This window comes from Botryllus schlosseri, chromosome 2, assembly GCF_051294905.1.
Source record: "Botryllus schlosseri isolate E-star chromosome 2, Bs_hap1, whole genome shotgun sequence".
In the NCBI taxonomy this organism is placed as follows: Eukaryota; Metazoa; Chordata; class Ascidiacea; order Stolidobranchia; family Styelidae; genus Botryllus; species Botryllus schlosseri.
In genome coordinates, this window is record NC_137237.1 from 32,857,991 (window position 1) to 32,878,881 (window position 20,891).

Below are 20,891 nucleotides of genomic sequence, written 5' to 3' on the forward strand. Positions count from 1 at the left end.
TTTCCTCTCTCGAATAGCTCGACCACCAAAGGTCCGGATTGTCTCAGATTCATTCCTGTCTTAATGCAAGTGCAAGACTCTCATAGGCTTTAAAAAATTGCTTGAAACTATATGCACAATTTTCCATCACTTGAAGATACTATTTACTCTAGTTATTCGTTCTTTGGCTTTCCGAATTATTGCTCACAATTTCACACAATAAGCACCTGCACCTTGATAACGGCTGAGGGATAAAATTAGACAGCGACAATTCTCAAGTAAATGTTGGGTTTACGCGGCAAATTTCCGCTCAAGTATACAGACGTAGAAATTTCTATGACTTGTCAAAACTACATTATTCGAAAGTAGAAAACGATATTTCTAAAATTTACTGAAGTACAAGTAGTTTTAAAACGTGGATTTTCTCGAGGGGTCACATACTTTGCTCAGGTCATCTGAGGGTCTATAGTCTATACATTCGAAGTTGCAAGATGTACGACTAACACTAAATGGTTACTGGCACTATGAAAACAAATATTCGCAAATACATATTGAGTTACCTTGATACAAGGGTTATTTAATATAAAGTTCTTACGGTAATTTCGTTCATACATGAGATGCAAACTTATAAAGAAACTTTATTTATACTTTTCGAAGTCCCACTCATAATAAATAAATATTTCCTAAGAAATTCAATAGTTGTAGTGAAAGTAGTGTAAAAAGATAACTACTTGCGTTCTGCAATGAAGCAGAAGTACATCGTCACTGATCACTTCCGGGTAAGGTCCTTTCCCACTGACCAGATGGTCGCTTCGAGTCTGTACATTCTGTGCAACAGGGTCGGCAGCCCCTGGCACGCGTGTCACGTGAATCAATTTCTTCCAAGCCAAGAAACGAATAAACACACTCCTGAAATATTTTAGGAGGAGACAATCGACGGGGTACTATGGACGGAGACTACATTCGATCAAAGTGTCGTAATGCCAACGTATTTACTTGCGATGGTAGTGAGTGATTTTGGAGCGGTTCAAAACAGAACGTCGGACGGTTTGGTGCAGGTAATTACTACACTTGCATATCAGCATGACGTTGCTACAAATAAGTGCAATCTCAAAACAATATTCCGTTATGTGATACGTATGCTTGGACCGGGCAGCGAAAGCCGTGTTTGCCCATCAATTTTCGTATCGGACATCGTGTTTCACTGCTGCCTCACAATATATTCATGATTTCATGTTATGACAGGACAAATTTCTCTCCCCATCATCACAAATGAACTGTTCTCCTGAGTAGGGTTTATAACAGGGTCTACAACATTCCATAATGCAGGTTTAATGTTATGAATTCCAAGCAACCTTTCGCGGGCCGCACAGAATGGCTTCACGAGGCGCATTTGGCCCGCGGGCTGCACTTTGCCCAGCTCTGGTCTATATCCATATTAACTGGTAGTTAGGCGATTTATCTCCGGAAAATGATGTGAAAGTATATATACATCGACGAAGTACTGTCTGCTATACAATATATCAACTAGTAAAAGTAAATAGGTTCTTTCGGAACACCGCTAATAACAGGGATTGGCAGACTTTTTTAGCTCACGGTCCGCATTCAACATCTGAATCTATTCGCGGGCCGCACTATAAAAAAATTGAGATACTGAGCCAAAATTCAATATTGGTATTTGACTATATAATGACCAACGACATGGAAATAATATAATTGTAATTGTATGTTTAAAACAAACCAAACATTTGATGAAATTCGGTTGTCTCGATTCTTAGAACTGGATGTAAATTTGAGTCTGTAAGCACCGATCTTTTCATAGATTTGCTGGTAAAACTTTTGGTTTAAGTCCAGGACACACAATGCTGACAGTATGATAACGATGTTACCTTTAAATACGATTCTACAATATATCAATATTATAGATATAAATACTTCTACACATACAAAGAACGAATCTATCTAACATACTCGCGAATCAGTTTTCCAAGTACAGAATTAAAAGCAATAAACTTCCTCGTGTTGTCAATCTAAAAATTACACTCGTGGTCCGAATTATGGTAAGTCATTTACGTTTCACTTTCTGTGATGCTTAGGAATTGAAACCTTTCAAAATGCTTAGATATCGAGGTCGGGCTTTCACGCCACCAATGGAATAGAAAAAATACTAAATTAGGATATAAGTTACTATCATGTTGAATTAGTTTAATAAAAGTGTAATCAAGTACCCAGAGTAATTGTAATTTTAGTACGCATTTCATCAATATATTTACAACGCTTCTTGAGGCTTTCACGGGCCGCACAAAACGGTGTCGCGGGCCGTAGTTTTACCACTCTAGCTATCAGAATACTATAGCTGACTATGCCCATAAAAGGTATGGTATAATTCACTCATAAGCCGGGAATATTTACAGACCAGAGCTGGGCAAATATCTTTCCCATGGGCGAAAAGCGAAGCCGATAATATGTTGTCGGGCCGAGCCCAAAGTTTAAATTATATTCTGGGGCGAATTAATTTACTTCTAAATTGAAAGCAGTGAATTACTTAGTTTACACAGGCAGCTATGTCGATGTGTTGATATTGGATAATGATAATAGGAACATTATTATACAAAAATTAGTGTTTATTCAGTGTCATTATTCCAAACGGTGATCAACATGAAACATTTCCAACTCTTTTTTATTCACATTAACCCCATAGACACTTCTTTCTACTAAGGCACCAAAACGTATTTGTTTTGTGATATTGCAGATAAAGAGCTGGCCTTGCAGTCGATGCAACCCGAGTTGTGCGTAGCTTGATGTAATAGCCTTGTGGATCTGCTAGCTTCATTAACAGGTCTTTCGAAATTCGCGTTCTCTCAGCCTCTGACGAGAGCCTGTATTTCGCTGGGTGTTGTTCCTCATAAAGCAGACTCAAATTATACTCATGAACGCAGACCACATGATCATCCCAAACTAAACTAAAAAGACGAGTTTACCTCTTAACTTCAGGAAACAAATATTTTGTACCCCTAATCTTCTTGACATTTCGGCATTCAGCCTCCCCCTTCCTTATTTGACATGACATTTCATGAGTGACGACGACACCTGATCATGATTATGTGCATTGATTGACTAGTTTTATAAATCAGGGGTTGTAAACGTTTAAAGGACAAACTGTTTAATTTATAATGTACCAGTTGCAACAAAAACAGTTTTAACTATACTATATGGAAACAGTGAGTACTGAATTTAAATCTTGTGACAAACTTTGCTGTATATTGGCTTTATTTTGAACCTGGATTACGCATACGACGTACGTGCGCTACGTGATCACTGATCACGTTACATAAATAAACAAGCTTCAGAGTAAACGCGTGTCCAATTTGATTCAAACATCCTATGGTTTTAGTCTACGCATTACGTTCAAAAATATAGGTTTGATGTTCTAAAGTCCAATCAGCTCTTAGCGGACTGGATTTGGCCCGCGGGCAATAAAATACCTAGGTCTGTTACGAACTATATTATATATATTTACATAATAGATAGTGTATATACCAGTCAAGTTATTTTGAACGCTTACCCCTGCAATTCGTATACTGATTGCATAGTGTTTTTGTAGACGAACATATATGCAAGGAAAGAATACATCAGCGCTGGAGAGGCGGACTATGCGGCAATCATCACCCCTGCTCAATTAGATTTTTTCGAGGACTATACCGGGATAATATATCCGCTCGCGAAATCAGGTGCTTTACGACCACCAATTGTTTTGATTGAATATGGTACATTTTAGAAACTTTTTATTTATTAGATCCTTGCCTAAACGGCAAATTTGTTTCCGGTGATCGGCAGCTCCGTTACATAGGCCTGTCCGTCATTGGCATACTCGGGTTTATTCGTCAAGTAAATACCACATTTTACCAACATCCTGGTACTGACCCGAAGTAAACCTACACATCATTCTTACGGGGTGTTATGGGGAAACTTCTCAGGGTTAGGGGATATTGTAAAAATCGTATCGTCCTGCGGCATATAGCAAAAAACAATAGTCGTCATTTACAACTTTCATACTCGTGCTCATAAACTTTACCAATATACCAGTGAAGTGTTTCACGAATCGATGTGACTGTATTAGTCAGGACGTATTAAGCGTAGATTTAGCATCGAGAAATTTAATATTAAAGTTTTATTTTTAATTTTGAAATCGTATCAGAATTTGAAGTTGAATTACAATGTTTTTTATGTTACATTTGAACACGTTCGATACAGGCCACACCTGCCGCCATGCATTATGACGTGATATAAAATAATATGGCCGAGTATTTGGATTTGCAGGTTTCAAACCCTATATTTTTGCTTCAAAAAGCTCGTATCTGAAAATTAAATTTAATCACTAATAATTTTACAGATCAGATATGTGTTCCGGATTTCGCTGCGGGGGCCATGGAGAACTGGGGACTTGTCATTTACAGAGAAGAATATTTGATGTACAACGATACGTCGACATCTGACAGATACAAGATCTTCATCACTTCCATCATAGGCCACGAATTGGCTCATCAGGTTTCAACATAGCATTGCAATAATACTGATACTGATTATGCGAAAATGTATTCCCGAGCTGGGAAATGGGAAATATATTCCCGCATAATTTTCCTATCGTATCATACCGAATTACGTGTCGTAAAATCGAAGTTGCTACCTCGATGACGTTTAGCGAATATATTCAACTACTTGATAATATTATCTCGCATTCAGTTCGCTTATGGGTATGAAACGAGCGTGGTGACCTGGAAATCTTTCATTTACACTTTGGTTTCCATAGCGATTATCTGTTCGTTGACTTTCATATACTTCCACTTGTTCACGCATTTTCTTTTCCTGTTTAGTTTGTCATGATATCGGATGAATCGCTTCGATTTCAACAGATGCGGAATTGAATACTAATTCTTACAATAACTCTAGAACGAAACTGGCCGTGCTACAGTCGGCAGATCGGTAATCATAATAAGGAATATTAGACCTGTGTAAACTGACCAGTGACAATATAACACTCAATATGTGCTGACAGTGGTCCTTTCCCGTTGAATATTTTGATACGGTTGGGTAACATCACTCTAGACCAGAGTCTAGTCTCTGTAATCACTATGTTACAGGTAATGATTTTGCACTTTATTTTGAAACTGAGTAAACTTTCATTTATTAAGAACATGAATCCTTGCCGAAAGGCAACATGCAATAAGGTATCCAATTAGGTTCAAAAGCTAGTTTTACCCGCACCTACTTCTAGGAAGAGTAACCTTTTTCACCGAAGGGAAACAATAAACACAGTGACACATGTGTGAGATGCATTCCGAACTTTCGCCACTATGGTCACAGGGCGAGACCCCGTCTGACAGGTATAGCTAGCCTAGGGTTGCCATACGTCCGGAATTTCCCGGACATGTCCGGAATTTCACTGAAAAATCAGCGTCCGGGAGGAATTTCTAAAATATGCCTAAATGTCCGGAATTTTGAAGGCTTGAAGCAGGCTCAAAAGTTTTTCGTAAATCAACATAAACAATATTACTTTCAAGCAGATTTATGCTATTCAAAATTGTTCTTCGCGCCGCGCGCGAGTTAATGCAACGTATAATGATATTAGTATGAGCACCAGGCACCACCCTCTCCAAAAAATGCAATCAAAAGTAATATAACTAACCATCATTTACTGAAATAAGTCCGATTGTAATCGCAATTATAAGCTAAAGGTCTATTCCTAGTGTTGGTTGAGGCCGATTGGATGCTTCAATCACAGACAGTGGTTCCAACTCTTGGGGTCGTTCTCCTTTATCTGGGGATCGCGATGATGTTGGACGTAATCAACTTCCTAGGCCGTGAGTAAGTTTGGGCAAGCTGAATTTTTTTAGTAATCAGCTAATCAAGTTTTGAACTTTGCCACGGAACATTTGCAAGTGGGAAAAGAGGTCGCGACCATAAAAGGTTGGAAATCACCGGATGTGCAACCTACTGGTGCATTTCATAGTAGCCTAATATATATGGAAGAATCAATGTTATTGACAGAATTAATACATAAAATTTAACAGCCAAATGCATATAGTAAGTGCCCAACAAGTTACATCGACTACCCTATGGTTGGCAAAAGATCAGTGCTTTTTGGGCGGAAGGGGTGGGGGGTGGGGAGAAAAAAGGTTGTTTCGGACCTGATTAAAACACATATACAGATAGCCCACCGACCTACCAGTATAGCAGGGCTGTCAAACACAATCCTGACAGGCCAGACACGGCCCGCCAGATGATTTCATCCGGCCCATGGAGGAATCTATTGCAAACCCTAGCAAGTAGCAATCACCAGAACTCACATTACAGATGGCCCTAGTCATGACCTATGTTCCACTCCATTTCTGTATAGCAGGGGTGGCCAACCTTTTCGGCCAAAGGGCCACATTTCATTGACGAACCATCGCGCGGGCCACTAGCCACGCGAAGTATGAAAATTATTTAAAGTCTATAGGTCAATATTATTGTTGATTGAGAATATTGCGGGTCGCTGTATATTGTTGGGCTCAGTTTGCAAGAACTGGACTATTCGGCACCTGGACATATCGATATCGAAAGCTTCGGCCAACATGCGTCAATCATTTTATGCCTATGTTTCATCGTCGACGACCTTTCTGCGAGCAGAAACGCAAGGTCGCATGTTGGACGACACTTTCGCTCGTAATCGCGATCATAATTAGACTTAATCAGGTGCGTTTGGCGTTCTTTTATTTTCGGGAGGGGATAACATAATATTAAAAGCAATAAATCGAATGACAAGATATTGCGTGTAGCCTGAAGAATATTCCGCTTTATTCCAATGTACGAAGATCTACCAAAATTTGACTGGCCCATAGATCTGACAATGCGTCGGAATTGATATTTTAGTCGTCACATCCCAAGTGTTGCAGTCGGACTAATCAAATATTTAGTTGGCTATGCAAGTTCACAATCTGGCAGTGGGCAATCCATTTTTGGTAATATTACTATTTTCTAAAATTACCTCGCGGGCCACTCAAAACCTTCTCGCGGGCCACGGGTTGGCCGGCCCTGCTGTATAGTGTATACAGTCGATGGGCAATGCTTTGCTAGTGTGACGTGATATTGGCGGTCAATGAGTTACACCTCATTTTGAAATCCGCTAGTGGGCGCTAAAAAGTGTCCGGAATTTGCTTCACAAAAATATGGTAACCCTAAGCTAGCCTGATTTCCATTGTCTCGAGGAGAATAAATGAAACGTCACGAAAAAACAAATTGAAGCGAGGAAAACCCGCTCGAATCGAATGGGTAATATTAGAAGTCATTGCGACAGGGTCGCCACAAAGACCTTGGATATTTCCACATGCTAACATATTTTACTTTTTCAAGTGGTTCGGTAACCTGGTGAGTTGCGAATGGTGGGACCAGCTCTGGTTAAACGAGGGATTCGCCACTTATTACTCTTACCTTGGCGAAAACGCAGTTCAACCCACGTGGAAACCGGTGAAAAACACTCGCGGTCCGTTGCTGACTCAGTGACTGACGCTAAAAATAATTAATTCCAGCTGATAAGATTTATTCCTGACGAAATCCGGAGAGCGTTCGGAGTGGACGAGCTCACAACCTCGCGTCCGATTATTCGGGAGGTCAACTCGCAGGCGGACATTGGAGCGATGTTCGACACCATCACTTATCAAAAAGTAATGATCGGATTTCCGGTTACCGGATTCAGCTGTTTTTAAAAACATATTTTCCAGGGTGGCAGCGTGCTACGAATGGTCAACGGATTCATGGGGGAGGAAAACTTTGTTAATGCAAATAAGGTATATTATTCAGTGTGGCTCATAATTTACATATATATGTACTGTATATATAATATGCGGTCTACTGATATAATGCGAGCTCATGTGAGGATTTTCGGTTTCACTCCAATCCTGTTTCAAATTGACAATACTCCAATGCTTCAAAATTCAATATATAATATCGTACAACCAACTAGCTGATATTATCACCGTTCTGGGCGATACTAGCGTGTATGACTCTGCCCGTACGGACACTGCGGATGTAGTTATTCGAAGGTAGCTTTATAATCAATATGCTGAATGTTTATAATATATTTCAGGAATATCTCACTGCTCAGGCATATGGAGTGGCGAACCAAGACCAGCTGTTCTCATATTGGGAGAAGGTAAATTTGGCTTGAAATGTTTCGGCCAGCATCAGCAAATGATGTCCAATCTGCGTCAACGCTTAGTCACGATCGCCGTGCTGTTACAATCAAGCGTGGCACTTGTTGGGTACGAGGGATAGATTGCTTCTTTCTGAATCAGAGGCGTAAATAAATACGGAAAACTATTGCTGTTTTTTTTATTACCATTACCTACATTTGGACTTCTTTCGCAATCAGTAGGGGATATTTTAGCTCAGTTACAGGTGTTTTGTCTAGGTATATGGGCGGTTTATGCATCGATTTTAGTGCTTTAATTCGTAGCAGTGCGGATTCGATACTGAATGTCATCAAGCTTCGAATTTAATATTAATATTAACTCGCATACCCCAGTCACGGAGTTGTTAATGCAGCTACTTACCTAAACTCAGCAATACTGTAAAATAGCAATAAAATACGAATTCCCCTTGGTGCTTCCACCTGGCCCTAAAATAAGATAGCTACCGGTGTGAAGGGAAAGGGAAATTGGAAAGTGCCGTGGAGTGATTTATCTGCGCATTCATTTACAGTACACGTCGCATTTGAGTCTTCCTACTGAGTTGTCAATTATCATGGAGACGTGGACTTTACAAATGGGATTTCCTCTTGTTACGGTAACTGATAGTGAACCGTTGACCAACACATTCACAGTCGGCCAAGAATACTATCTGAGAAATGCGGACGCGGTGCCGACGCACACAACTGGCAGTTTAAAATATGGGTAACCACTAACCAGACATCAAATCGACGGCTTGAACGGTTTTCTTGAGAAATATCTAATGCTATATCTTTTCATTCAGGTACAAATGGTACATTCCTTTCTTCTTCAAGAGAGGTAGCAATCTGGCGCGGGAATCGGAGCTTGTGTGGATCACGCCAGATCAGCCACGTAGGGTTGAAATTGATTTGACGGATGCGAGTTGTGTTGTTCATTGCGTTCTATCTTTAGTTACGCTGACTGAATCGGACTTTATACTCGGCAATTCCGAAGTGCAAGGGTACTACAGGGTCAATTACGACAGGGGCTCCTGGGAGAGAATCGCGAACAGATTGGATTCCGAGTTCTATGTGGTAATGTCCGCTGTTTTCATACCCTAATAATTCTAAAAATATATAAATGCAACTTTTGTTAAAATTGAGTTCGACTTTCTCATGATTTTAGTGCAACAAAAACTTGCCCTAATCATAACGGATCTAAAACGAACCCTTCAAGCTTCTCACATATTTTTGCAGGATATACCAGAGGAAAACCGTGCGCAGCTCTTAGATGACGCTTTCTCGCTGGCCAGGTACATGCCGTGATTTTCACAGTGTGCTGTATACCGTGTAGGAGCGATCTTTACGTGTGCTGACTGATTGTGTCATTTGCAGCTCCGGCCGCCTGAATCCAGTGATTCCGATTCAGATGTCAGCTTTTCTTCATCGCGACGACAGTTACTTTGCTTGGGACACTTTCGTCGATAACATAAAGTATTACGAGTACATGCTCGGCAGGACTGAAGTTTTTGGAACATTCAAGGTGACAATACATTTTAATCATACTGAAATAGATTTCGTGATACACGCTATTAGGTTTGTGGTACTACTACGTTATAGGTGTCGATTTAAGCAGTCTAGATCGGTGTTGCTAGATTTTATCAGAACTGATCAAAATGGTCAGCGTGTATACTCAAGTAAATGTATAAATAGCATCGTATTAGAAGTAGCGATTTCAAAAAGATGTGAAAACTACGGAAAATGGAAGTAGAATGTTAACGTCTTAAAAGTGATCAAGTTCCGGGATACACTATAATTAAGTATATTTGGTGGAGAGGTCGCGAATAACACAGAATGAAAAATGACACTAAAAATCTAGGAGCAATGGTCAAAAATATAATCAGTAACCGTGATATACGGCTATTTAGCGGAGTTGTTGTGACAGCTTCAATCATAAAATATATTCAAACATATCCCCAAACCACTTTTCATGTACAAGTGCCAAACGCTGAGTAAGTAGATTAGATAAAATCTATACTTTAGTTCTCCGAAAATGCATATTTATTTCGTTATTGGCCACCTCCGTGTTCTAGCCATCACTTGCAACGACATCTGCATTTCTGTCGGAGCGCAACGCATGGTGTAATGGTGATGTCTGATATCTGATGTCTGATGGTCTGGTTATGTCTCGGAACCGAACACCCAACCTATTGTGAAGAAATTTGCGGGATGTCGTCAACGTAACATCGCATATGTTATTTAGAGTTTCGTGCTGGAAATGGTGGTGCCGTCATTGTATGACAAATACGGCTGGGAGGACGGCGCGCGAACCGACGATAAGATGTTGGAGAGGTGAGTGAAGCCACTCATTTTCATCTCAGACTGAATTTAATGCCAGTGTTTTCGAATATCGCCATGGTTGCTTATAATATGAAATGTTTCACGATAAACGATGCCATTTTATGTGTTCGTGCTGTAGTCAGTAAACGGCGCGCGTCTGTAAACGGCGCGTCAGGAACGTCTACCAATCTTGCACTGTTGCTAAACACGGTACAACAAATTTCATCAAAGTAGCCATTAGTGAACATTCCGTAGCACCTTTCTAGTCTGAACCAAGACGTAATTATTTCTCGAACATGATGCTGAAGGTATGGATAAACGAAAAATAGAAAAGTTAATCTGGTTCAAGGCAAATGCATGATTTGTTTGCTTGTTTGTTTTATTCAAACACAAAGTGGCGCTTATCGTCTATAAGCTCATTTAGCCGCGACATTAATTTCAGTAATTTCAGTCCATCAGGCATTTGTAATGTTTCGGACGACTTCCATGCTCTTTCATCATCTTACATTATCTTTCGTCATCGGTCTCTCTCGTTTTCCATGCGCCCATAGGCTGGACTTGGCTCGGCTCACCTTCACTCTGGGCATTGAAAACAGTGCCTGTGAAGTCAGCGATGAGGCAGAGAGGCACCCACAGAAAACTCCGACACATAGAAACTTATTAGAGCCGAGACTCGAACCAACAACCATTGGTGTCGCGACGACGTCGCTTACCACACTGCGCCACTCGCTTCCCCCAAACGGTTACAAGCAATATATATATATATGTGTATTTGTATTCTTGTCGCAGTTGATCCATATTTTTTATTTTCTGAACTACGCTAAATATTAAACAACCTTTTTGAAACCAAGAGCTTCTTCGGGGGTACTGATTATTTCGACGGGCTACCAGTTACTCCCGTCGTTTATCCGTGCTCAGCTGGGTTTCTTCGCTTAGACCAGTGGTTTCCAACTTCTTTCGACTCATCGCCCCCTTTTGCTCCAAACCGATCATCGCTGCTCAAATATTTGGAACCGAAAATGGGCGTACAAACTGTAATCATCAGCGAGTTGACTAAAGAAAGTCAACTTTTCGGCTTGACCTCGAAATTACACTCTAACATTCAGCTAAATTTTTGTGTGTTGACTAAAAAAAGGTCATATCTCCGACATATCTCCAATATAGCCGTTTTAACGCGCCATCGCCCCCCTACTGCACCTTCGTTATTTTCGCCCCCTATCGCCCCCTTCGTCCGTTTTCGCCCCCCTATCGCCCCCTTCGGTATTTCCGCCCCCCTAGACCACCAAATCGCCGCCTTGGGGCGATATCGCCCACGTTGGAAACCACTGGCTTAGACTATAGTTTCTTAACCTGGTCGCCAGCGCCCCCAAAGGCGCGATTTGGATTTTAAAGGGGGCATAAACGATCAGGGCACGATATGGGCGCTAGACCCAGGGGCTGTATGGCGGAGGGCGAGGAAAATAGCGTCTCTGTAGAGGTGTAGTAGGGACATATGTTTATATAGTAGTGGAACAACGACAACAAAATCTGCCAAATCTTGAAATTTTTAGTCACTAGTTCTTAAGCCTTTCATTCTTTACTTTACCGTGAAGTAGTTTGTTCATGCATTAGTTATCCCTACTTCCTGTAATTGAGTAATTTCTATGACCATCTAAACAATAGTCAAGCAATACGTTAAGACAGAGCTTGTAGACCCGAGTTTCGCAAAATTAAAATAATAAATTGGTATCAGTATGATTCAATCCGACCTAAACCTAGCGCTGGGTATGAGATAAAATTTATTTCTATTCTTTAACAGGCAGAGCAGAGCTATCGCTATCGATGCGGCTTGCTATTATGAGCATCCTGACTGCGTCGAAACTGCTACCAACTATTTCCAGGACTGGATGACATCTCCCGATGACTATACGTGAGTGAATGAACTGCGTGTGTAGATATTCCTCCATTTGCTATATTTTATAGCGAATCTTTAAGCATATGCAGCGATGTATTACCCTGACGAGTGTATATTACATCTAGTGTGTCCGTGATAGCCAAAACAATATAGATTATCGATATAGATTATAGGATACGTAGTATCAAATTCTGAAGGTGGGTGCTGACAAATAAATTTTTGCGATACTCCATTAAGAATAATCCCAGCATCATACCGAAGCGACATTCTGTGCGCCGCAATCCGCGCAGGTGACATTGAGGAGTGGAATTTCGCCTTTGAAAGATATGGTTCAACTAATCACACTGGATGGAAATCAAGTTTGAGGTACGATTTACGTCGCAACAACAAAAGTTAAACTGCCCTTGAATTTCCTATTAGGTTTATTTGAATTATCCAGGTCAGAAAAATTAATAATTATTATTCACGATTTTCATTCGCACCATTCGCACCACCTTCGTCATTCGCACTGCAATTTTTTTCATTCGCACATGTGCAAACCGTCACACAGGTTGAAAAGCACTGCATAGACGAAAACGGACCAAATACACCAATCCCAAGGGCGTAGTGCGTTCTTACAGTGTGTACTACATTTCGGAGTCTTCTTGGGGTGGTATACGAAAACAGTAGGCCTGCCAACTACACTTCTGTCTTTGTTTGCTATCTTTTAATAATGACTGCTCTTCAATTACCACGGTATATCTGGTATACTAAATTACCCAGGTACGGCATGGCCTGCAGCAAAGATCCATGGGTCCTAAACCGATACCTCACTTACACGCTCGACTCCAACAAGATCGCTTTCGTCGACGCTATTTCAAGCATGCGATATATTGGACGGGAGGAATATGGCCGGGATATCGCCTGGGCCTTCATGATCAATAATTGGGATGAGCTCCTCGCAAAGTGAGACGCTGGCCTATGGTTACATTTGTTTTTGGGCATATGCTCTCATCTAACGAATCACTTCGTTATTCTAGATTTGGATCGCCAGTTATGTTTTCGGGTCTTGTGCTGGATATTACAAGGCGTTTTTCGACAGAGTTTGACTTGAAATTGGTAATACTTTCTCTTCTACCGTATCTGCAGTTTCGTTTTATTTTCGTCCGTGGCTTGCGAACCACACTATGTAAAATAGGGGGATTACCCAAATTATCACCAGCACTGGATGCAAATCAGGCCATCAGCACAATTCAGCATCTCAATTCACTTTCACATCTATTTCCGTGGGTAAAAATAAGTCAAATATGTACACCAATTTGTTGGAAACATGTCCGACTGGGGTATAAAATGAGTGAAATGGGCGTGAAAACAAAGTTTCGCACCTGGATATGTCGCTTAACCGGTTTGACTTTGTATACAATTTTGACAATTTTCTGACCTAACGCTACAATTTTGACAAGATTTTTACTTATTTTGACATGTCATAAAAATCGCATCAGTGATGTCCCAATGTTTGGATCATGATTTCGGTGTGAAAACGTCTTTTTCTCTCTCTTTGCGATCCATATTTATTGAATGTGGCAGTGCTCGAATCATTATATCCAACCTTACTAATTCATTACGCGGCAAGGGCACCACGATGCCACACAATTATTGGAAATTTTTAGCCTCTTCTAAATTTCTTACCGCTCCTGTTAAGTTTTTATCCTGGCTACGCCAATGGGCCAGAACCTCGCTTTACCTCACGTAGATGATTTGGAATAACGTCGAGCGCTAAATTGCCTAAATACGTCTCTGTGGTATAACATGAGGTAGTAGTGAATATTAAAACTCACTGTTTAAAATCCGAATCTTTTGTCAGCTTCAAGATTTCAAAGAAACAACCCCTGATCTCGGAGGGCTGGCTGTATCGGTAGACTCCGCCATTGAAACCACCAACGCAAATATCAATTGGCGGGCAGCCAACGAGGATACCCTAACGCAATGGTTTTACGACAACGTGGACGGTGTCGTCTAACTTGCGCATAGTTTCATTGCAAACACCATTGAATTTGTGACATCAACAAGCCGTTCGCCGGCTTTTTCGTTTGAGTTGTTGGCATATTTGCCCAAGCAAAATTCACCATTCACGGAATTGTCTCTTAAACTGTTAAAAATGGTTTTCAATATTCTTTGAATTCATCTCGATTTGTGAAGATTTCATTATGCTCGTATCAATACGTTCCGAATTTGTCCTATGCAATGAATAATGTAATGGATTTAAACAAGATTTGATGACGGTTAAGTGCTCGATGACGTTAATTATTGCGTATACGAATGTATAAGATGATTTGCAGAAAGGCGAAGTGGTCAATGCTGAATTCTCCGTATGGGATGGACTGTGAGATCATTGATGTAACGGAGCTGCTTCCCAGGAGATGTAGGCTAGAGAGAGAGAGAGAGAGAGATTCTTTATTTTCATCCAACCAAAATCCTTAGAAAAACAGACGGCAATAGTGGTGGTACAGAAAATATGCATGCACAGTATTCGGTATTAGATAGGAATGATCGACGCGACCGTGAAGGTCAACTAATCCGATCACACCAGCATCAAACAGGTACACTTGACTCTATACAGCCTGGCTGTAAAAAAATGTTAGTTTAAAAAAGGCAAAGAAAAAACAAAAGTAAACGATGGTAGCAAATGATCAATGAAGCAATGTCTGGGCAAGGTTGGACAACAGTGTCAATAGAACGACAAAAGGTGATTAAGTAGGTCTTTTTTTAATCTACTACAAGGCAATTCACGGATATGTGGTGGTGATTCATTCCAGATGATAGGTCCTGAGTCGTCGCTAGATCTCTTAGTTCGGTTGCTATTGGGTGGGGGCAAGTAGATATACGTCCCTTTGATGAGGATCTCGTGTAATGGGAGTGGACATTTTTATCAGGTATAATAAGTCATCAAACACATTGGGCAAACTATTCAAAAGTATTTGTGTATAGCTTTTGATACTTCGAAGCGATAAGTTCGACAACTAGCAAAATTCGATGCTTACGGTAGTAAGGCGACAATTTGGTGCGTTAAGATACAGATGAGATCAACCGTATCGCACGATTTTGCGGGGTTCGAATCCTGTGCAAAAATAATTTGCATGCATTTCCCCGCATTACGATTCCATATTACAGGTGAGAGTGAAAAAGTGAGAAGTAGATGGTTCGTAGTATTGATCTAGAAACCAAAGGTCTAGGTAAGGATCAGTCAAGGTAGGCCAGGGGCTTTGCGACGACACGTGGACGTTATCCATACTACATTGTTCTCCTCTCTCCGTATTTGTAATGCAAACATATCAGATTCGACGATTAGTGAACCACGGTACGGCTACGTACAACGACCGAGTATCATCTATCTCTCGCGTACAAAGTATTGGGTTATTATTCTAATAAGTAATTGAAGGCGGCCATGTAAACACTTCTGCAGTCATGAGCATGTGAATCAAATTTAGGAGCGAACCGGCATACAAAATAAATTGCAGGACATTAGCAGGTGTCGTAATTTCTTCTCATTCTTGAAAAGCGACAGAAGCATTGGCGTAAAAAGTGTTATATATTCCTAATATTAGAGCTAAGCAGGTGCAAGGATTTCATTATTATTGACTCTCATGACCATGTTTGATGTTATCGTGTGATATTATCAAACAATGTATCGACTCAGTAATATTTAGAGTTTATTTGTGTAATTCGATGGTTGCCAGTCAAAAACAAACAAAATAAAGTGTTTGGTATGGGAGTTACTGACATAATTTGGCATTTGGCATGCTGCATATGAGAGGCTGTCGACCAATGTTATACATGCATTGTATACAATCGGAATCTAACCGTATTTTTCCACATATGTTGTTTGCGAATATAGACGTTGCCAGAATAGCGCGCTTCACTATCTTTTGTGATATTATATATGATGTATAAGCTTCAAAACAAATCATACCAGTGTAAAACCAAGGTCTGGAATTGAAGGTACCGTTTTGGAATCAGTTCACTTGTGCGGCTCGCCAACCATCATAAGGTTCAAATCCGGCCCGCGTCCCAAATTGAGTTTTACACTCCTGCGGCAGAGCTTTATTGCACATGGCTAGTCACTTATCTCCAGTGTTGGGATCAAGTCACTACCTTCGAGTCACGAGTCATTTCGAGTCATTGCACATTTTGACTCGAGTCAAGTCAAGTCAATCGATTTTCAAAGGTGACTCGAGTCAAGTCAAGTCACTCGATTTTTGGAGGTGACTCGAGTCAAGTCGAGTCAAGTCAAGTCAAGTCACGAGTCAAGTCACAATTCAAGTCAAGTTGTCTTTTCAAAGTATGAGGTACGCTACTTCACGGCATTTTGCTAGCTGTCTGTAATACAGATTGAGTGGTCATTGATTTTGAACCGATGAACGAATATAGAGTGAAATATAGCAAGAAGGCGCTGTATCGATCACATATAAGTAGAACTGCTAAACCTCAGTTTATAGTTACCAGCCAAGATAGAGAATAGATACGAACTGATAAGATGCAATACATTACGCATTTACAAATCTATATGATACAATTCGAGCCAGCGCCAATGGTTGAGGACGATATAAACTATATTCGAATTCAGTTTCAATAAAACAACAGGTTTGGTTAAGGTAAAAACAGAGAACAGAATTTACTTTACTCTACGAGTTTACGACATCCTAAGCTGTAAGCTTCGATCGATTAGTTTGCGGTCAATTCATCAGTGAGAGAACAATGGAGGCTCAATAAAACGCACGATCATTAAATGATTGGTCGCTCTCACGGGTTACACCAGCGTATGGCGAACAATTCGAACATATGCAAGATGCAGTGATTTTAATCAAAGCCGATTACTTATTGACTTGAAATTGACTCGTGAATTTTGCTCCGAGTCACGAGTCAATCTACATTTCTGATAGGCCAAGCCAAGTCAAGTCAAGTCATTTTAGCAAAGTGACTAGAGTCAAGTCAAGTCATACCAAAAAGGTGACTCGAGTCTGACTCGAGTCAAGTCATGACTCGAGTCATCCCAACACTGCTTATCTCACTGTGATGATAATAGTATTGTAGCATCTTAGTGATTTTAAACTAGGCCTTTCGAGTCACAAGACGAATATTTCCACATAAAGTATATGTTTGTATAGGATAGGCCATCAGTAAATTCAGCAATTCATCGCGGTGTCGCACTCTTTTATGTTCGACGCGAAGGTCTTCGTTCACGAAACAGTTGTTTTGTGACATAAATGACAATGGAGTACAATTTCCGTATGTATATACTTGGACAAGACCTTGTATGTTTAGTATAATGCTTAGTCGAACTAATTTATTCGGTGATGTCAACTTGACCGTGACATTCTGTCCTTTGCCGCAATCTCAGTGTGCGGATTGTGACGAAATCAATCGCATTGTATAATAATGGTAATATTATTTTGAAAATCTGAAAAGAGGACACTTTCTCAAAATTTTCAAACTTGCAAAACCGGAGGAAAATCCTGAAAAAATGGTAAATTTTACCCACTTCGTGGTTGGTTGACTAAAAAAAGCTCAACTTTCTCTCTCAACGCCCAAAATACAGTTTTTCTTTCACATTATCAGGTGGTTGACTACAAAAAGTTCAATTTTTCGGCCCAGCCCCAAAATACACGTGGGTGCGTTACTTCAGTGCTGATTTACTATGTCCAAGTCTATTTTGCCATATTTACCAAAATTCTCAAAAAAGAGGACAAAATCTCAAAGAATAGAGCATTTGGGCGTCCTACGAGTAAAACAAGAGGACAAATCCTCTTAAAAGAGGACGTATGGTTACCATAATGTATGTCAATGCAGGGGTCACCTCGGCAGTGCCCGCGGCTCCAGAGGTATCCTGTCAGACCAATTGAGTCGACTGCGGTCGCAGTAGCAAATGTATTCAGATGAGATCTTTGAAGGACGAAGATGGAGAAAGGTTCCATATGAATAGCAGTTGAGCATGGGTCAGTCGACCCTAAGGAACATGCAATGATGCGAACGCAGTTTTCGAACGACGCATTGCTCGTCTTCGCCTGCGCCTTCGCAGAGGCAATTTAGTGCGGAGCGGATCGACAAATTCTCTGGTCCGATTCCGATTCGGTTTTTCAATTCTCTGGTCGGGCTCCGATCCGGCTCCGGCCTTATCAAGAAAAAGTGCAGATACGGCTCTGATCCGGTTCCGACCAAAATTGAAAATATCCGGTCGGATATCCAATCCGGCTCCGATCCATGCTCCGCACTAAGAGGCATACCGGCAATATGATCAATATTCCTGAGCCTCGACGCGGAGATTGGCGTTTCGCAGCGCAGTGCAACAACGCAACTGAGCTCGGAGACGTCGGTGTGAGTCCCAGAGAGAGTTATCCGTTCTTTGAAGAAGATTAAACCTGGCCCAGTGCTCTGAATGTCTAAGTCAGGAGTGTCAAACTCAACTGGCATCGCGGGCCGTATCGAAACCTGCAAATCGCTCGCCGGCGGGACCAGTCAAATCATTCCACCATGTTACCTCGACATCCATGCCCGCGAACACTTTATTATCAAGCCTATATGTAGGCCTAGATATTAGTGCGTATTTTATTATCTTTCGGGTCATAGGGGTTATATTCTAGCAACACCTTTATTCAATAACAATGGCATTGGAACAATACGATGATTGACCGATTGAATACAGCTATAAACTGCAAAAATAGGGGGGTCAAAGGACGATATAAGTTGGTATATTTATACGCTCCCTTTGCTTGAGTGGCAGTATGGTGTTAACACCTCGTATGCGCTGTGAGAAATACAGGAAATTTAACTGTAAACGCGGACGTTGAAATTTAGTTTATTATCATTAAGTCGCGATTCGGGTTTGTCTGGAATCCGGGGAACTGCAGAGGCAGAGCCGTGATACACTAGTGCGAACACATATATTTGAATTATATATCAATTATATTTTTTGTCTAATTAATATATTCTCCATGTAACATTACTAAGTGTGTACATTTGCCTACTAGGAATTGGGTGTCCATGCCACAAATTTGTTCCTACTGACGACTAGAGTGAAACCACAACATCGCTGTCGGGTGGTTATAATGTGGCCCATGAATTGAATGCACCCGACATTGGCCGTCTTGAGGGATTATTTATTGGAAGTATTTGTTTCTGAGAAGCTCAGTATTTGCTGTAAATGTGCGCGATAAAACAAACCTACTCCCGTCTACTCAGAATTTCTTCACGGGCCGGATTAAATCGACTGACGGGCCGGTTGCGGCCCGCGGGCGTTATGTTTGACACCCCTGATTTAAGTAAATAAATCAAACCTAGCACAGATGAACGGCATGAGTAACTGGTAGCCCATCGTATTAATCAGTACCAAGGACGAAGCTCACGCGGTTTCAAAATGGATGGTGACACCTGGTTCGGTGGTATATAGTCCTATCTCGCCCCCGTACTGCCACCACTATATTTCCAGTGTAGTAGGGGAGATGTGGTACCGATGGATCACTGGGACCGAAAATACCTGAAAAATTCTCCATGATAATTACATGATTACACTCCGTGAATTTGTCTACAATTACATGCTGACAGAATCTTTCCCCACATGCAAAAAAAATCGACCTGCGTGAGTTATGGGGTCTGTGACGAATGATTTACATTTTAGGGGGTGTAAAGTAAATTTGGATCGACATTTGCATTTTCCTATATCACCTTTCAGACTAACAAACCCGCCATAATTTTTGATGTGAAGTACAGGGCTTGTACCAGGGTATATAATGGCACATATTTTTTGATTCACTACCATGCTCGAGTGGACTATTTTCAAGTCAATTACAATATTTATGGGGTGGGGGACCTACGGCACCATATCCAAATCAAGCAAAATAGATGGACCAACTAATCACTCAACAACAGAAACTCGCCTACATATATATAGCAGAGGTGGTCAGTAACGAAGTACTTCTACTTTTTGAAGTACTTGAAGTAGATTTTTTCTACCACACTACTTTTTAAGTAGTTATGATTTTAGACTACTTCTACTTCTACTTGACAGTTTTCAGTTTTGTAGGCACAAATAAGCGTAAAATACCTACTTACTTACTTACTTGTGAACCACCACTTCTACTTCTACTTGAGTAGAAGTTCCGGCGTTACTTCTACTTCTACTTGAGTAGCGACGGTGACTACTTTGACCACCTCTGATATATAGGCTGTAAATCATAGTTACCTGTGGTGTTTTATCGCTATTACAAGGTATTTGAAATTCAAAATGTCGATTTGCGGGTAATATGTATGTCGCATTAATTTTGTAAGCTAGGCGTAAATCAAATCATGATTTTATGCCAACATTTGAGTTAATATAATCTATTTTATTCTTGAAGGTCGTGACGAAACATTCCTCATTGGCTTGCTGTAGCTTAGCTTATAGTACACAACAAAACAAGTTAACAAATTTGAGTTTTTGAGCATATGTCTCATAGGTCCCGTGGTCGTGTGCCTTTGGAC

The 20,891-nt window shown here is 40.7% G+C and overlaps 1 protein-coding gene across 2 annotated transcripts in view; it reads left to right on the plus strand.

Moving 5' to 3' along the window:
- The window catches only part of LOC145434445 (aminopeptidase N-like), a 29,901-nt gene extending 15,182 nt beyond the window's left edge, over positions 1-14,719 (plus strand). For both annotated transcript variants that reach the window (XM_080311796.1, XM_080311794.1), the window contains 18 exons: positions 903-1,037; positions 3,584-3,710; positions 4,373-4,527; positions 7,372-7,485; positions 7,548-7,682; positions 7,740-7,805; positions 8,105-8,170; positions 8,719-8,909; positions 8,989-9,077; positions 9,138-9,259; positions 9,422-9,477; positions 9,560-9,707; positions 10,428-10,516; positions 12,303-12,413; positions 12,636-12,764; positions 13,161-13,343; positions 13,418-13,496; positions 14,242-14,719. In XM_080311796.1, coding sequence (XP_080167922.1) covers positions 903-1,037; positions 3,584-3,710; positions 4,373-4,527; positions 7,372-7,485; positions 7,548-7,682; positions 7,740-7,805; positions 8,105-8,170; positions 8,719-8,909; positions 8,989-9,077; positions 9,138-9,259; positions 9,422-9,477; positions 9,560-9,707; positions 10,428-10,516; positions 12,303-12,413; positions 12,636-12,764; positions 13,161-13,343; positions 13,418-13,496; positions 14,242-14,397 — 2,151 coding nt within the window. In that variant the 3' untranslated portion in view covers positions 14,398-14,719. The remainder of the gene's footprint in view (positions 1-902; positions 1,038-3,583; positions 3,711-4,372; positions 4,528-7,371; positions 7,486-7,547; positions 7,683-7,739; positions 7,806-8,104; positions 8,171-8,718; positions 8,910-8,988; positions 9,078-9,137; positions 9,260-9,421; positions 9,478-9,559; positions 9,708-10,427; positions 10,517-12,302; positions 12,414-12,635; positions 12,765-13,160; positions 13,344-13,417; positions 13,497-14,241) is intronic.
- Positions 14,720-20,891: the final 6,172 nt, after the last annotated feature.